General features: G+C 43.0%; 2 protein-coding genes across 10 annotated transcripts; one reads left to right on the forward strand and one right to left on the reverse strand.

The window, feature by feature from the left end:
• Positions 1–1,124: 1,124 nt before the first annotated feature.
• zfhx2 (zinc finger homeobox 2) lies at positions 1,125–13,483 on the reverse strand. Of its 6 annotated transcripts, none has more exons than XM_034573029.1 (5): positions 12,994–13,136; positions 10,862–11,020; positions 9,510–9,570; positions 5,050–9,212; positions 1,125–4,221 (listed from the first exon to the last, which is right to left on the reverse strand). In XM_034573029.1, the coding sequence occupies exons 1-5, from the start codon at positions 12,997–12,999 to the stop codon at positions 3,784–3,786; spliced, it is 4,827 nt and encodes a 1,608-aa protein (XP_034428920.1). In that variant the 5' UTR covers positions 13,000–13,136; the 3' UTR covers positions 1,125–3,783. The 6 variants fall into 6 exon arrangements, with proteins under 6 accessions (XP_034428920.1, XP_034428921.1, XP_034428925.1 ...); XM_034573030.1 differs by lacking the exon at positions 12,994–13,136 and adding an exon at positions 13,378–13,483 and having other exon boundaries at positions 1,845–4,221; XM_034573034.1 differs by having other exon boundaries at positions 1,845–4,221; positions 12,429–13,025.
• Positions 13,368–16,736, forward strand: thtpa (thiamine triphosphatase). Of its 4 annotated transcripts, none has more exons than XM_034573037.1 (4): positions 13,368–13,525; positions 15,279–15,348; positions 15,577–16,059; positions 16,151–16,736. In XM_034573037.1, exons 1-4 carry the CDS (start codon positions 13,460–13,462, stop codon positions 16,249–16,251), a joined length of 720 nt encoding a protein of 239 aa, XP_034428928.1. In that variant the 5' UTR covers positions 13,368–13,459; the 3' UTR covers positions 16,252–16,736. The 4 variants fall into 4 exon arrangements, with proteins under 4 accessions (XP_034428928.1, XP_034428930.1, XP_034428929.1 ...); XM_034573039.1 differs by having other exon boundaries at positions 13,403–13,602; XM_034573038.1 differs by lacking the exon at positions 13,368–13,525 and adding an exon at positions 13,528–13,749.
• The last annotated feature ends 1,324 nt before the right edge of the window (positions 16,737–18,060 follow it).

Raw genomic sequence — 18,060 nt, forward strand, 5'->3', positions numbered from 1 at the left:
TACATTAAATGGCTGACTTAGTTTTTGGTCCTTTGTAAGGTAAACTTCCAGGCGTTTCATTCCCGACCCGATAGGGATATTATAAATATCTTTAAGTGGTGTGTAATGTATCATTTTTAAATGTAATTTTAATCGTGGAGCATAGGGGAATTTATCTTCAATAATTGGTGGATGGTAATATCTGTACCTGGCACATTTCCTTTTTTAATGCTTTTTTCATGTCAATACAATTAAGGTAAACTGCACATTACTGGTGCTAATATACAAAATATAGTGAAATGGGGAAACCCTGAGAGATTCCTACATTCCTCTTAAAGCTGAGAGTGCTGTTTGTCAGTGTGACACAGCTGCTCATATTCTGATATAGTCCATGAACTAGAGTCCTACATTTTACTTCAGAATGTTCTACCAAAAATACCCCTGCGGACGCCCTACACAGTCAAAGGTTTTATAGAAAAACCATTACATTTCTGTATTCAGCAATGTCCATTACCAGACTTACATTATTGTGGATTTATCCTTAAGAAACAGGATTGTGTTTTGTGCAGTAAGATTTGAAATCCCTGTTTGAAGACGAGCAGTGAAAATGTAGGTTAGCAGTTTGTAGTCCGACTTTCTAAGAGTATTACTCTTCTGTTTTCTACTAATCTGGACTCTTTGTCCGGCTTTAGGGACAGTAATCCCTTTTTTCATTGTGGGTGGACGTATATAGGTTTCAAATATTTCCATAAAAACTCAATACAGTGGTTTTTTATTTCTTTCCAGACATGCTTGTAAAGATCTCCTGAGACCTGTCTGTTCCAGAGCCTTTGTTAGGGGATAGGAGACCAATTACAGCACAGCTCTATTGAAAAATGTATTTAGAACTGTAAACCTGGCTATAGAATTTGAAGATTCAGGATTTAAATTACATTTTTAATCAGTGATTCCTATTGACTGCAATCAAGGATCTGATGTTCTCATTTTCAAAACCACAAATATCAAGCCCCTATTTCATGTTGTCATAGAAACCATGTGACCATGTGATCACACACCACTTACATGATGAATTTAAACCTGTGGTGAAACCAAAATCAAGAGCAAATCATAAATTCCCCTGCGGCACTGCAATTACACAGGTATACTTTGTTGTTCAACTGATTTTATTTCTTTTTCTGTATATCAAAGAAAGCATAATGGAGACCAAACACAAAAAGGCAGGTACAAGTGAGGAGGAAAAAATAAGCTTAATCAAAAATCTAACAATTCATAACAACACTGCCACTATTATTGTTCAATATTCAAAGGAATACCATACTCTTGATGAGCAGAGGTGGCATTTAAACCATTATGGATCAATAATAATCAAAAAACAGTGATGAGTAGTAATGATAAATCGTATAAGTAGTAGTACAGTTATAACAATAGTGATAATCAAAGTGACAAAACATAAGATAATAAAAAGCAGATCTCCATAAAAACCTATCTAGTTTGGACAGTGCAACACCGTGTGTTTGAGTGTGTGTGTTTGTGTGTGAGATCCCAGTCTTGAGGTCCAAGCACTGCAGTCCTTGCTTTACAGACAAGATACAGTTTGCAACAGGAGTACAGGTTATTATTCATGAAAGCGCATTGTTACCCTCCTCCTCATTTCGAAAAACCACACCGAGTGACTCTTAAATGTCGTGTTAATGGCTGTGTTCTTTTTAAAATGTCTGTAGCTTGTGCAAAAAAATTGTGGACTAGTGCAAGTGTCAAGCCGTGGGATGTCCTTTACAGTTTGCATTTATGAACACCTCTCCCGCTCTCTGTCGACCTCAAGATAGCTTTTTGGTTTTTGAATGACAGAAAAGCAAAGGGGAGGATTACTTTGGAATATCAGTTATTTTTTTAATATATTTCTTTACAAAAGTTCACGTTTTCATTTTGCATTTTTTGTTAAAACTATCAATAGTAACATTAATATACAACTTAAATCGAAGGAAAACATCTCTAGTATGTTATGTGTCCTTCAACACAGCACCATCTTATTAGCTCTCAGTCAACACATTTAATTTTTCCCAATTCGCTTCCAAGACTGAAGTATCCATTAGTCCCTTAAGGATACTGGTAAAAACCCAACTTTCTACCGCGTCACTCACTGTTTCAGGTCTCTTCACAGCACGTGCTTTACCAGGATTAGTAAAGTCCGAAAAACGGGGACAGAAAAAATGTGGGACACAGCCCATTTCAAGCCCCATTCTTTTAACATTAGAGGTTTGGGTTTGACCTAAATAAAAAAATCTGTTAAACCGATTTTTAATTGCTTGTATTGTCATTTGTATAAATACTGAATTGAATAGAACGGAGACCATAACTTTGTCTTATGCACAGAACTCATGGAAAACAAAACTGTAAAACTTTGTGGAATCAATCCGACCCTTCGTGCCAGATGTGGATGAAATTCACCAACATTACACAATGATCACCTGGGCTTAAGCTGATGTACCTGGTGGTGTTTCCTCATAAGGCCGTCATATTTCTACACCCACACTAGGTGCAGACATCATCTTCCAACAGGTTTGAAGAGCTGTATTCCAACATGACATCTAAACATTTGGGTGAAAAGTTTAAAATCCACAGGATCAAACCAATTTGTTGTAAAAGCAATAGAGTTGGTAGTTCAAGTCCTTGGCCACGAGGATAATGAGAACTTTACAGGCAGGATTCCTTATGTCCCAGATAAAGAATACGACATTCAGAGACTTTCCCCCCCAGACATGCATTTGAAGACATTTTGGAACAGAGCTCTTCACCATTTTTCCCCAGGATTTTTTATCTTCCACAGATCATTCTCACACCTAAAGCATGTTTCATTACACTAGAAAAACAAATTTATTTCACGTGATTTATATTAATCATCCAAAATGCTTTACTGTATCTTTCCATAAAAAGACACTTGCATTAGAATGCTTAAAAACATTTCAAACTATGTAAAATGTGTCAAAGTGCCGTATGCCAGGATTCTAGGTTCCTCAGCCTCTTTTTGCCCTGTCTATTTGGATTGTCGTGAAAACTGCAAACAGGTAAAAGGGGACAATTAAACAGCCCTATTCTCTCTTAAGTACCTCTTTTTTTATATATCCCAAGTCAGTAGACACAACACTTGTCTGATCACACTGCCATAGCAAATTAAAAGGTGACAGTCAATACCAGTTAATCCTCTTTCAATGGTTCAGTCCAGTCCTGGTTTCTCCAAGCAATCTTTGCTCTAGAGGTGAAAGGAGGTGTAAGAAAAGCAATTCCACAGGAGCAAACTGGGAGTTACTAATGTGAATATCTCGTGTTATTATCCCAAAAAGTGTTTCTGGGCCGACCATCAAATGGCCACTTCCAAAGAGGAAATACTTTTGCATCAGTCTTTAGAGTAGGACAGTTCAAGCATGGCAAGTTGAGTGCCTTTACAAATTATGGGAAGGTCACAGAAGGAAGGTTTTTTATAACCACAGGGTTAGGACCAAAAAAGTTTGGACAAAGTGTGTGTTAGGATCGGGGGGGAACTTGAGACGCGTTCATCACTAATCAGACAGTAGCTGATTAGGTGGGAAGCAGCATGGAAATAGTCTGCTGTTGTGTTGAATTTCCAGGTGTAGATTATGTAGAGACAGTGAAGGTGGAGCAAATGATAACGGGTGCAGCGGAGCCAACTTCAAAAACTAAACAATATTAGCTTTTGATTAGTGCTCAATTTTGTTTATTAAAATCTGAGGAGCCCAAATGGGTCCGAGAAAAGTCAGTGTGCAGACCAATCGTGATCTGAGTCTTTTAACTGTTGCTGGTGGCCGTTGGTGGAGGCGACTCAATAACCATCTCCCCTCCAGAACCAGTGCCCGAACTGGTAACCGGAGTGGAATGAGAGACCTGCGAGCCCGGCGCAGCACTTCCGGGTCCGCCATTACCGGTGCCGTTCTTGTTGACGGTTGTCGCTGGTTGGCCAAAGTTAGTGGTTCTCAGGGTTGCCAGATGCCGTGGGGAGAAGACGTGGGCCCTTGCTGCAGCTCGGGATTCGAAGCAGACGTTGCAGGCATCGCAGCGGCCTGTCAGGGTTTCCTTTGGCACCGGCTGGCCGGCCACTGGGGAAGCTGCAGGTTCAGTTATTGTGAGATGAACGGGTTTGGGAAGGATGGGACGATTAGCTTTGAGAGCGTTGTACTGCAAGTAGGTTCCTGAGCTCATGTCCACCTTTCCACCTGACAGAGGAGACTGGGAATTGGAGGGTGGGGTGGAAAGACGGGAACAAGTTTAAAGCCATGACTGTTTAAAGCCAAATTTGTTGCAGTTTTGATTGAAAGAAAATATTCTCCATTGTCGACAGTATCATAATGTTCATGCATTAAAATTTGATTACCTCCACCAAGAAGTTTGTATTTCACCCATGTCTTTGTTTATTTGCCAGCAGTGTAATCTGCAATACTGAACCGAGTGGCACCGAACATGGTGGACGAACTCGTCAAAACTGAATCAGTTAAGAGGGGTAGATACAAAATTTATAATGGCTTTTTTCTTAATTTTCATTAAAAAATATATATTTGTGTCTTGACATAAAAATTTGACATGGGGTGTTGTTTTAGGAGTTTTGTTTTTGTACGATAAGAGCGAGACAGACACGTAGGATTGTATAGCCTTGGCAGAGGTATGCATTTAAGTGCTTTTACAGTTTAATATATTGTTTGTCTTTATGGATAGCAAAGTGTGACTACTTGAAAATTGGTGAAAATTAGGTCTCTGTATAATTATATGACAACAAAGTTACATTAATACCAAATATTATGATTAAAATAATGCTGGACAGTATTTTCAGAAGTCAAACATTTTTCTGTCAGAGAAAATTAAACTTGAATAAATTAGGGCTGTGCAATTAGGTTGAACTCTATTATATGATAAATGGTTTGTTTATATGAAAGTATGTGGAAAATATAGCAAATTAAAATAAAATCAATATCCAATGTGAAATTATTGCACAGTAATGGTCATAAAGGCCTGTAGTTTGTGTGTGTGTACTAAAGTTAATTAAGCTTCAATTCCACTTACCAATTTTTCTTGCTGCAACCTCCATCGCTTCTCCTTGGCTCTTGTGTTTTGGAACCAGATCTGCACCACTTTGAGCGGCAGACTGAGCTCAGTGCCAATCGCCTCACACTCCATGGCATTAGGATGAGCACAGGTCTCGTAACAGGACTGCAGGATGGACAGCTGTAGGCAGGACAAGTGTGTGCGTGGCCTACGGCTGGATGAGTGGGACAGAAAGCCGCTTTCTGTTGGACTCGATTTAGCCACGACTGGGGTGGAGGGGCTGGCTACTTTGGCAGAGCTGGGGGTGTTCGGGCTAACTGGTGCAATGCTGGGGGTGGGGGGCGGGGGGATGGTGCGAGGAGGCGTATGTGTGGGAAGAGCCAGCTGTTCTCTTGATAGAGTGTTGATCTTTATGGGGACCTTGGGGGTCCAGTAGTTCAGCCCATTCTGTTTTTGTGGCACCACCGTCGTGGAAGGAGGCCTGTTGTTGATGGGAGTCAACTTGGGCACCATGCGGTTAGTGCTCCCTGGCCCAGGACCAATCTCATCCTCATTGTCTCTATCTTCATCAGTCTTTTCCTCGTCACTCTCCTCTAGTTTTCGTTTCTGGGCTGGTCGTGGGGCAATGGGGATTGGATCCTTGGGTGGGGCTAAAAGGCCAGGAGTGTTGACTTTGGGTGCAACTTTGACCATAGTAACATTGCTGGTGGTTTCAAGCTTGGTCTTTGGCACTGCAGAGATGCTGCTGCTGCTCAAAGGAGAGACCACAGTAGAAGAAACAACCTCTTTAGGCTTTATGGGAACTGGGATGAATTTTTTTACCATAGTTGGTTTGCCCAGCTCTTTTACAGGGTCCCGCTCAGTCTTGATAAGCGTGCGCACAATTGGAGAAGTTGTAATGGACCCAGTATTGTTTGAAGCAGGCTTGTTGGAGAATATGGGTTTGGAGAGAGGCCAGGTAAACTTGATGAGAGGCTTGCCAACTGCAGCCAGAGTGCCATCACTGATAAACCTGACCTCACCCTTTCGTTCCCTTGCCCTCATGTTCTGGAACCAAATCTGAACAACCTTCTTTGGAAGGTGGACCCACTCTGAAATCTGTTCAAACTCATGCTTCCCAGGATTTGGGTCTTTGAAATAGCAGCCATACAGAATGTCAAGTTGTTCAGCTTGAATGATGGTTCTTGAACGACGCATGTCCCGATACCTTTTTCCTTTAGCCTTTCTTTGCTGCTGGTCTTGGTCTCTCTCCTTTTCCTTCTCGTGTTCCCTTTCCAATAATGTTGCATTCATTTTCTCTGTCGCCCTCATGTAAATACTAGACTTTGTCATGTTATTGCAGTTGACCAGACTCATGCTGCTGTTGGAGGAGGGCATGGCACTAACAGATTCAGGCTTAACTTGGACGACTACCAGACCTTTGGATGTGGGCCTCAGGCCAAGCCCATCCAGCAGCTGCCCCTTCTGTGCTGCAATTTTATCAGCCAGGGAGGAAGAAGCCGATTTTGAACTGTTTTTCCCCATGCTGAGGTCCAGGGCAGACTCACAGTCCCCGCCGTTTGACAGATAATGAGAATTTTGGTTGTGGGAGAGGGACTGCGAGAGAAGGGAGCTTGAGAAGCGTGTGATGGTTGGTGGATTAGTAAAGACTGGTACTTTATTCCCATCTCCAATCATTGAGGGAGCAAGAGAGAGGACATATGGGCTGAGGAACTGAGTAGAAAAGTGAGCGAGGGACAAGGGAAGTGAATGCAGAGCACTGGTGGGAATCCCAGGATGATTCACTGAGTGGGAGTGTGAACTTGGAGGATCCCCTTGGGCCTCCAACTCTAGATCCACATCTGAGTCCAGTCTCTCCTTCTTGACCTTTACCTCATCGCGCTCAAACTCCCCCTTTCGTTTTTTCCTTCGGGCCCTCTGACCTCCTCCACCCTCCTCATCTTCATACTCCTCCTCAGCATCAGAGAGAAACACAGTTGTGGAGCGCAACACCTTTCCTCCAACTGATCCTTTATCACCATGGACCTCCCGCTGTGCTTCACCTTTAGCAGGGCTCTCAGTATCCTCCCTCACAGACCCACTTTGACTTTCCTCATCAGACACAATGACAGAGGTGTAGACCTCATTTTCCGAATCAGAAGTGAGACAGGAATCTCTCCGACCCGCCATTCTCATATCCCTCTGTCTGCGTTTCCCTCTTGTACGAGACAAATCTATTGCCTGACTCCCTGAAGCTTCAGCATCCTCGCCTTCTGCTATAATCAGTGAGTTTTCCTCGTCATCATAATCATTGTCAGAACTCTGGGAGTGCCTTGTAAATCCTGCCAAACCTTGCAGGTGGTCTGCCTCGGTTGCCCTTTGCCTCTGTCTGGCATGTCGCGCTTGTCTCATCCACCTACGTACTTCATCCTCGGAGAGCCCAACCTCTCTGCCCAGCGCCTCACAGTCTTCATGGGGAGGACTTGCAGCATCAGCCTCGCTACGTGACTCAAAGAACGCCCAGAGAACCTCAGACTGGAACTCTGACAGCACTGGAAGGTCTTTATAAATTGATCCTATTATATTACAATGGGATCGAATTTGGTTGTTAGTTAAGGCATTTGTACTTGGACTGGATTTTGGGGTGCCAAGGGAACCACAAGGGCTAGTCCCAGATTGTGATTTTTGAGGGGTAGAATCAGGACTAAGTGTAAGGTTTAAATTAACAGGACTGAGGGTTGCGTTGCTGGGCACAGATGCAGAAGGCGAGAGGCTGTTATTGCGGAGGCTTTTCTCTGTGCCCGCTGGGGAGAGATTCAGGCTAGCTGCTTTATCACCTTCCAGGTCCAACTGATTAGTCGAGCGGTCCCCATCTGTTGTGCTATCTCTATGTGCCTTCCCACTGTCTTCACTATTCTCAGCTGTCACTTTTCTTTCTATATCAGGACACTGTACTTCTTTGGTGTCCTTTTCCTTAACTTTCTCTGTTTCCAAGTCATCTGTCATCCTGCTATCCCTGTCCTTAATCTGAGCTGAGACCTTCTCCTCAACTGTCTCCTCACTCTCTTGTTCTCTCTCACACTTTATAGTCTGTTTTTGCTCTTCTGGGCAGAGCTGTATGTTTGTTGGAAGTCCTGCAGAGGGCCATTGGCTCTGTAAGCTGTTAAGTCTTTGGGTTAGGAGGGCTTGCTGGGCTGTGCTGAGACCTACAAATGGCACACACTGGGTTAAGAGCTGGCCTTGCTGGTTCTCTTGGTGCTGCTGAGTTTGGGCTTGCAGCCCGTTCAAGATCAAGGGCATGACCATTTGAGGCTGAGGCACGAGCTGATGTGCGGCTGCACCAGGAGCAGCACCGGCAGCAAACAGGGAGGGGAGGAGGGAGTGAGAGAGGGTGAGGAAGGCTGAGACTGCCTGAGCTGAGGCCACGGGGGAGGTGAGGAGGGAGGGAGCCACTTGTGCAGTCTGAATTTGCTCTCCGTCTTTTGTAGTAGTCACCATCACGGTTCCAGGAGCCGTACAGTTTGTGGTGGTCACTAACTGAGTGGATGCACTTCCAGATGTGCTCACTCCAGCATTTGGAGCAGCTGAGGTGCTGCCTCCTAAACCAGCAGTGGCCACTGCACTGTTTGCAGCTTGTGCAACAATTCCAGCATTCCTGCTGCGAGTCTGGTGCAAGACAGATTTCATATGGCTCTCAAGGGTGATGGCATGATTGTAAGAGACTCTACATACAGCACACTGGTAGGGTTTGTTTGATATAAATGGCCGAGACAGAACAGGAACTGCGGGAGGTTGGGGATCGCTTTCCCCACTTTGTTTTGCAGGGCCTGTCGTCATCCTCTGAATGTGGGATGTAGAGTTGTAATGAACGCTCAAGGCAGTTTTGCTAGGAAAACTTTCCAGACAGGCATTGCATTTGAATGACCGAGTGTTATTTTCAGCTGGCACACCATTTTTACCAACTGACTTTTCGCTGGCGTCTGGGATTTCTGTGTTTTCAGTTGCATTTTGCTGTTTGGCTCCTGTCAATTGATTTCCCTCCTCTTCTGGCTCGGGCTCAGCTTCACATCCCTCCTTCTCCATTATTTTCTCTTCCTCCATCTCTTTGTCTCCAACTGTCGGGGTAGCGTCTGAATTCTCGCTTGATTGGCAGGGCTCTGAACCGCCGTCTACAGCAGGCTTTGATTGTGAGGCTTCAGAATCTGATAAAGGAAAATAAAAGGTTTAATTTTTATGTTATAGTAAATGGGGCACTAACTAAAATCAGAGGTAAAAATGTACATAATTAATCATTATATCAACCCACATCGGTGAAACATTTCCACTGTAAATAAATGGCTTAAATTCCTCAGAACTTTTCCAGTCTTTGCAGAATTTCTAAAGTACAACTAACAGAATTTTTGAAAAGGTCCACATTCTACAAACCCATCCAATAATCAGAATGTGTTAATAGTGGTCAATGTCGTGATTTTCTTCATTTAAGTTTTTTTCGAGCTTACCTGAAGACTTCTGAGCCCCTTTGTGCTCCGCTCTTCCACTGGCACTGTGTTTCAGAACAGCCTGTAAAAACAATAAAAGGAGACAGTCAGCAAAATCACCACAGAAAACTTTGCTCTCAACCGGTTCCTTTCAGATGAGTTTAAATCTACCAACTCTTTGAGCAGCCCGAAATTTGGGCGTGACTCACTGATGTTATACACAGCTTGCTTGGCTAGCCTATGATTTTCAAATTATCCTAAAAGGTGTGTCATAAACTGTCTGATCAATTCATTCACCGCATTAGTTCCCTATTAAACACTTACGCACATACTAAACTGTCATGGACCCAACACAAATCATGAGTTCACCGACATGTTTATTTTTGTGATATTTACTCAACCCTTTAAGCACTAATCCAAACATTACAATAATAAACATGTGTTGACTGCCTTAAATTAATCTGCACAAAGAAGTCATCTCCCTCAGTCACAACTCAAACTTCTCATTTCTAATGTATCAAGAGATTATGCAAGAATAAGTGTAAATTTATGTTTTAATTTTATTTAGATTTCATTATGTTCACATCACAATGTCAACACTCATCCATCAAATAATGACGCAACGCTGAGGTTGTTTGGATAATTTTAGTAAAATCTGTATAGTCATTAGGTTGGATAGAAATCCTTGTATTTTGATAAAATATAAACTGAATAAAAGATTTGTTGATGAGCTCTTACCTATGTTATTGCACTGATAATATATTATAAACAAGTACTAGACAAAGAAACTTTCCAGTGCATCTATTCTTTGTAACCTGTTTAATATAGTGTATGCGTGACCACAGAAAGGGATTAATAAAGCTATGGGATCCTTTCTCATAAATACGGCAGATTTTAGACAAAATAACAGTAAAAGAACAGTTAGACAACAGTCACTTCTCTTTGGCGAGGCTAATGTGTGTTAAAAGTTAATTCAAAACTTTGTGAGAGTCTATTTATGACAATTGTTTCAATTTTGTCAACGAGATTTTTGATCATTCTATACAACTCTCCACAAAACACTTTGTTTTTGTATTGTTTGTTTCTGATGCCCCAAAGTTGAGGTATCTATTTTAAAGCTTAATTTACATCAACTGCCTCAAAAGCTGAAATCAACCTCTCAGACTCTCACAAAAAGGAGAACTTAATTTTAACCACAGAGCTACAAATTATAATGTGTTTGTACCACTCCTGTTCATCAACCAGCAACAAGGGGGCTCATTAAACAATATGTACAAAAGTTATGTATGACCCAGAGTAACCATGTCTCACCCTTCAGGGTGTATACTATGTGTAGGGAATATACATTGGCCATATCACCCAGCCATACTTACAATGTCCAGCAGTCTGTTGACACAAGATGGAAGTACACTGTGTTGCTCGGTTAGATGCAGAGACAGGAAGGATCTGTCTGTTTGGCCTTTTTGGCAGAGGGGGCACAGCCACTCTGCCACCCCATTGCTTTCACTGCTCAGTGTCTCTCCAGACTCCTCCTGACAATTACAAGAGCATGTTAGAGAATCCTTCTCAATTCTGGAGCAGCAAATGTTGATCACAAAAAGACTATATAAAAAAGGAGTTCACAAGGCGGCAAAATGGGATGCAAGAAAGTAATTTCATGTGACCAATTTTAAGATAAAAGCATATTTGTGACCAGCCTTTATCATGCACAGCCCTGATCTGCAAGTCCCCTCTTCAATTAGCATGCAACAGTAAAACTAACCCTAGCTCAGTATCTCAATCCTGCAGGCTTTTAAAGTTTCATTTGTGGTTTCTTCAAACATTAACTACGGTCTGTAGGGAGGTTCCCAACATTCTGTCTGGAATGAGTGTCTCAAATCACACAATAAAGCAATTGTCTTTGAAAAGTAGTGGAGGATCCATCTAATGATTGCAGTGGGTTTTTACAATGCACCATAATAAACTGGGCTCCAGATTTAACAAATACCATTGTGTCAGACTCCTTTGCATTCAATCTCACTGCGCACACTGATCCAATATCACGTGAGCACATAAATGTAATAAATGCAGAACAGACTGGAGGAGAAGCAGCAAATGATAACATGTGCTGCTTGACAATTTACAATCACTTCAGTGCCCCCTCCCACTCAGTTTGACCGATACACGGAGCATGTGGCCAACATGTTAACTGGGATCCCAGATCATACTTGGCTCCAGCTCGGAGCAGTGAAGTCGAGAGCAGACCTCGCAGCTCTGGTGGGGGTTTTTTTTCACCCTGCTGCAAACATCCATAATCCGAGATGCAGCCGGACAGCAGTTGAACGCCACCACAGCTACAGTCCTCACTTCCTCCTCATGCCAATTAGCAGGCTAGCGAGGGGTAATACGACCACATAATGTCCCGACGAGGCTGCATCTGCACACTATACCATCTTTATAACCCACCCTTAATCACCATCTCATAATTAAAAGCCGAGACAGAGCTGGACTGACGCCTCTTCGAGCGTAGTTGGCTAATTAACGAGAAGTCTAATTAGCTATGCCGAGCGGAGATGAATCAATTAGCTAGCAGCTAGGCTTGATCGGCGGCTGAAACGTCGCATTACAGCGGTGTTTCTGTGCGAGCTGGTACCGTAGTTGAGAGGTAATAATCCCCGCAGTGAGAGCCGCTCACTTCTGCGTGACAGGCGTCGGATCGGGCTGGCTGCCGTTCCTCTCCGTTGAAAAACTCGTAAGCCCGAAATGAACCAGGAGCTCGGGAACAGTCGTGTGACTTTGCTAGCTAGCCTGTTAGCAGACAGATAATTAACTGCACCCCCCTCCCTCCGGAAAAACTCTGCCCGGTCCAGGTGGGAACTGCAGCTCCAGCAACAACCGACTGGTTCAGCGGGATAGAGGAGGGAAAAAAGCACAAACACACACCGACTTCGGGTCACAAACCTCGGCCTCGAGTTAGCTCCGTGCCCCGCTGGCTGAGGACGTGTAGCGCCGTTCCGCCGCCGCCGCCGAGCGCAGACCGAGGCCTACACAGCCGTTTAATTAACGAACGTGGCTCCGCTCACAGATGTGTTAGAAAACACTGCCTCCCCCCGTCCCTCTCACACATACCCCCCGCCCAGCAGACCCCCTTTAGCCGCGTCCTAGCGCTGGAATCCACACCTTAAAAACACTTCGGTGCAACACATGTCCATGTAAACTATGATTTCACCCGTAACTGGCTCCGAAGAAGAAGCGCACACACACCAGCTCCGAAAGCGGAGGCACGGGCCCCGACGGTGGGGGTGGTGTCGGGAGGGAGCAGGGCGAAGGAGACGGAGGAGGAAAAAAAAAAAAGTTTGGGTTTAACGTTGGATTCGTGCGGGGGATCGGGTCAGCGGCAGGCTCGTCACCGTCGCCCCTCGGTGCCCCGGCGGTCGCAGGCCACTCTCCCGCACGAAGCACCGCGATCAATCGATCGGGGGAGCGCGTTTAATTAAGTTGAGAGCAATTAGCTAATGCGTTTTACCTGCATGGTCTCCGCTCCAGCACGCACACACGCACACGCTTCCTCCGTGGCTCCTCAGAAGTGAAAAGTTTTCTTTCCTGCCCTCCCCTCTCCTCCTCCTCCTCCTCCTCCCTCCTCTCCTCTCCGGCGCTCCCCCCTCCCTCTCCCCTGTAGTAAACAGACCACAGCTCCCCCCGAGGCTCGCTGCTGACATTCAGAGAGGGGACACGGAGATAAAGCCTTATATAACCCGCATATCACTCTTATTTCGGTATTATATCAGCGCTGATCGCCGATCATCGATCCCAGATCAGTGCCTGGATCCATTAGAGTCCGCAGATTACGCTGATCCCACCCTCCTATCTCCGCCCCTCCCTTTTAATATTAAACCTTCCTCATTCTCACGTTAAAGGTGAACAGGAGTGAAGTCCCCCGTCCCGCCCGCCCGCCTGCACCGTGGCGCGGTGGCGACCCTTATGACAGCTGGATGGAGGGCCAGGCCTCTCGTGTTTTCCTCGCCACACCGTCCCGTGTGAAGGAGGGTCTTAGCGGGGTAAATATTGACGGAGCAGGGCGGATTAAAACGGCTCCATTTCTGCCCCCGCTGCCTGCGTTACTGGGGCAGCAGAGGTGATGCTCCTCAACACTCCCCTTAGCTGTCCGCCACTGCGCCTGTGCAGAATTAAATTTTCGCTGACGTGTTGCAGCTGCCCGATTTGGTCTATCGCTCCGTTTTTGACGCCGAATGACACGGATCTCAGAACCTGACCTGCGAAGGTGCGTGAGGGGGCAGTACGCGCGGTTTCACGGGCTTTTTTAAACGCCCCGCGGTTGAGTTTGTGGATTTATGACTCGGAGTTCGTGCCATGACCCTGCATTAGCTGCGTGGGCTGAATAAGTCAAGCCTGATTAGAAAGAAATATCACTTTACACAAACGTGCAACTGAGCACTTAATATTTACAAAGCAGTGACGAACAGGTTATAGTAGTAAAGGGTTCGGAAATAAGAATTAATAGCTAACAGAATAACTGAATGCACGTTGGGGAAATCTAGGTTAAATACCAAGGTAAGGCTATAAGTAACAGTAGTAATGTAAATCTTTGCCATTACAAGTAAGGGTCACAGAAAAGAGGAAGAAACAGAGGGTTTATTATTGTTATTATTATTATTGCATAGTTCAGTTATTGTTTAAATGTTTTATAATGTTGGTAGTTGTATCCATAATAGTGCTTTATATCATAATCTTTTTTTACATTAGTAATAAATTACTCTGCACAGTAGCTGTTGCTGTTGCAGGGTAATAAAGTACAATGTCTCTTTCTGAAAATACTTAGTTCCTCAAAACTAAAGAAAGGTATTCTCAAGTAAATTCCAGGTTCATTAAAACTGTACTTACTGTATAGTACTTAATAAATATGCATAGTTTATTTTCTCTGGTTTATGTATAATGCATTCAAGTTAGTATTGTGGTAAATGTAGAGTCTATTGCAAATGTTATTGTTGTTAATGCCATTATTGTTAATATCATTATTATTATCATTAAAACATAAAAAAAACGATACACTTTCAGCAGAAGAATAAAAAAACATAACCTGGTTATATAGGATTATGTTGCTGGTGCATAACTGTCTTTGAGTATTATTTTGGTAGTAACTGCTAACTGAAGCTGTAAGGGGTAATAAAGTACACTATATCTGTGTGAAACAACTTAGTTGTTTAAAACTAACAAATGCACTAGAGTTAAGATAAGATAAGAAGTCCTTTATTAGTCCCGCAATGGGGAAATTTGCAATGTTACAGCAGCAGAAGACATCACATAAGTAGCATGCAGTACATGTGTGAAGGAATATAAAGAAATAGAAATATACAACAATATATAGAAAAAATATAAAATGTGATTAAATCGGTATATACAGTGTAAAGAAAATAGAATGTGTTAGGTTCAGGTTCCACAAAACTGTACTTTCTGTACTATGCATTGTTAATTTCCTCCGCTGGTTACTGTTTAATACATTCAAGTTAGTGTCGGGGTAAATGTTGATGGATAGGTAGATTATTTCCTAAAAAACATGGCAAAAACTATAATACAGCATATATTACAGTGCATTCTTATTTTTATTGTTCTATTGTTATTATTATGATAAAATGTTAAAAATGAATACCTTTTCAGTAGAGAAAAAAAACATATCTTTACACCTGCCTGTTAGGTTACTGACTGTTAAGGCTTGAAGCAGGTTAGAGGTAATTTAGCCGGACTCAAGATCCTACAGTACCGTCGGTGTTGATGACACTGTGTCCATTTCAGATGAGCCTGGAAGTGGAGAGAAAGTTTATATGCGACGCTGACACTCTGAAGACTCTGGAGGAGCTCGGGGGTACGTGTTAAATTTGTCTACCACACATTTAACAGATGGGTAATTTTAGAGTCCAGTTATTTATCCGATGCAGTGATCCCTGTCAGCTTACAAATGTTCACAGAAATTATTTTCCAACCTCTAACAGTGCTCGTCTCTGTGGTTGGTTGATGTTTAACTGCAGAAACACTTCATGGCCATCTGTGTATTTATTTAACCATCTCTCTTCCCCCTCTTTTCTTTCCTCAGCCGTCTGTGTTGGTCAGCAACAGTTTCTAGACCAGTATTTTGACAACCCCCAGTTTGATTTGACATTGAGAGACATGTGGCTGCGTAAACGTAAAGGATGCTGGGAGCTCAAGTGTCCAGCAGAGGAGACGAGTGGGGAGCAAAGTAGAGCGGCAGCACTGTGCACTCGCTACAAGGAGATAATCACCCTGCATGAAATTCAGCTGAGAGTGGCAGAAGTCATCCCAGACGTTTGTGAGGACAGAGACGCAGAGACGGCCTCCTCACACCAGGACGAGTCTTGGCTGAGCAGAAGTAATCTGGCATGCTTTGCAGAGTTTACGACAGTGAGGCAGTCGTTCAATTTAGAGGAGGGGGGCGTGCAGATAGATCTGGACCAGGCGGACTTTGGCTACCATGTGGGGGAGCTAGAGGTGGTCGTACCTGAGGGAGGAGATGTGCAGGCCGCTCTGGAGAAGATTGAAAGAACAGCTCAAAAGCTGGGTGAGCTCAAAGCTGTCATCCTGCTCAGCCATTTAAAACCATACAGCACCATGTATCATGATATTAAATTGCCATTTCTTATCCTTTACAGGTCTGACCGGAGATCAGCGAGTTGAGGGAAAAATGACGATTTTCCTCAAAAGATATCACCCAGAGCACTACGCGAAATTGCTAAGTGCGCACATTTTGTGAGAGACCACTGATGGTTTTAACATGTGTGTAAAGTGAGATATTATTTATTAGAAAAAGATTTATCTAAAATGTGCCAGTAACTTTAGGGATGCTCAAAGTTGACGTGTATCTCTAAGACATTTCCTGTACATTCAAGTTGGGTAAAGCAACAGACCTTTCCTCTCAACCTGAACTTTATTGGCCAATATATTGTAAAACAACAGTTGTGTGAGAGTAACTGTAAATACTGAAAATAAACAGGGTGACATACTCTCCATTTACCATCAATGATGATTGTTTTGTACTGCGATGTTATGATTAGACAGACAGCACCAGATAAAGAGCTGGTGACTATGTTTATTCTCAAACCACAATCTGATGGTCTCAGACTTTTTCTTCTGTCAGAAGTTACTGCTTCGTGTGCTGGAATCAACAGCTGCAACATTCCTCTTGTCTTTTAACAACAGTTCAAACTCACGTCAAGTTTTCACAATTAAAAATCTTTACATCCATGTTTATGCCTCAATAATTAACTGGGGCTTTGCCCCTGTACGTTGGGATGGGACATGGGCCGAGAAAGAACTCGTTAAACTTTATTCCTGTTCTTTTTCACTTTCTTTAACGTTGCCAGATGAGGGCGTTTTTTTGACATTTTCACCAATTTCCTAGGGAATACCGCCTTAAAACAACATTATGAAATACCACTTTACAATTGACACAAAATGAAGATATGAAATAAAACAGAATAAAAAGACAGGTAGAAATAAAAAGGGTAAGGGGTCGGGGAGGGAGGGGGGCATTGTATTCATGAAAGGGACCTCGGTCTCAAAATAAGACGGAAACCTTTGCCAGATCTTATTATAGTTCTGGGTGGAGCTATGGGGTGTGTATTTAAGACGTTCAAGGTTAAGATTGGACAGGCCCCTCTGGCAGCCCTTTGTGGTGGTTACATGACTTTAAGATAAATCGGGTAATAACACACACAGCGACATAACTTTATTCTTTTAGGTAAAAAATAAGAGGAGGCCTGTTTAATCTCTTCACAAACCTTTGAGCAAGTTTGGAGTAATTTGGGATCTTTTTTTTTTTTTTTTTAAAGCATACTACTGGACACCCATCAGGGCCTAATGCATTTGTGGTTCAGTTTTTATAATCTCTCCTGAAGATAAAATAATATTCTGTCTAGATACATCCAGTTTACCAAAGAATTCCTCAGGCATGTTTATGCTGAATCAATATGTTTTTGGTTTGAACATGAATTAAATTACTTTTCTATTGTAAGTAAAAAGGGGGAGCTGGAGCCAATCACAGCTGACGTACAGATAGATGCATTACTTTGGAGTGACTTTGCCTCTCAGATTTGAACCAAGACGGTGCTAACCACTGCATCACCATGCCATGCCACTGACACAGTTCATATGCAAAAACATGTTTGCATATTGAACTGTGACTTTAAGTCAAACGGAAAGCAAATCTGAAAAGGTTTATAAAGAGAGAAACCTGATTCATCCCATCAGCAATCATGTAGGCTTATTAATACATGAATGCTATAAACATAGAGTCAGACATCCAGAGGAGGGACGCGTTTAAGTGCAGAGGCTTTTAGAAGATGTGTAGAGCTGCAGTTGTCAATCATCACTGCTCAATAGTTTCAGTTGTAATAAACACATAATGCACTGTTAGGTAGAATTTGTAGTTTTAGCTGTAGATGGTTGTTTTCTATCAAAGAGAAATATCTCTTTGAACGCAGAAACTACTGCATCAGCCACATTAGAAGGAACAAATTAAACTGTAATGAAGATAAACGCAACAGAACGCAGTGCATCTTGC

The sequence above is a fragment of the Hippoglossus hippoglossus genome, chromosome 20 (genome assembly GCF_009819705.1).
Source record: "Hippoglossus hippoglossus isolate fHipHip1 chromosome 20, fHipHip1.pri, whole genome shotgun sequence".
Taxonomy (NCBI): domain Eukaryota; kingdom Metazoa; phylum Chordata; class Actinopteri; order Pleuronectiformes; family Pleuronectidae; genus Hippoglossus; species Hippoglossus hippoglossus.

Coding starts and splice junctions, on each gene's coding strand:
- thtpa (XM_034573037.1), top strand. CDS start 13,460: ATGGAGGGCCAGGCCTCTCGTGTTTTCCTCGCCACACCGTCCCGTGTG. Junction 13,526..15,278: donor TGAAGGAGGGTCTTAGCGGG/GTAAATATTGAC, acceptor TGTCCATTTCAG/ATGAGCCTGGAAGTGGAGAG. Junction 16,060..16,150: donor AAGAACAGCTCAAAAGCTGG/GTGAGCTCAAAG, acceptor TATCCTTTACAG/GTCTGACCGGAGATCAGCGA.
- zfhx2 (XM_034573029.1), bottom strand. Junction 9,571..10,861: donor TCAACAGACTGCTGGACATT/GTAAGTATGGCT, acceptor TTGTTTTTACAG/GCTGTTCTGAAACACAGTGC. Junction 9,213..9,509: donor AGGGGCTCAGAAGTCTTCAG/GTAAGCTCGAAA, acceptor TTCCTTTATCAG/ATTCTGAAGCCTCACAATCA.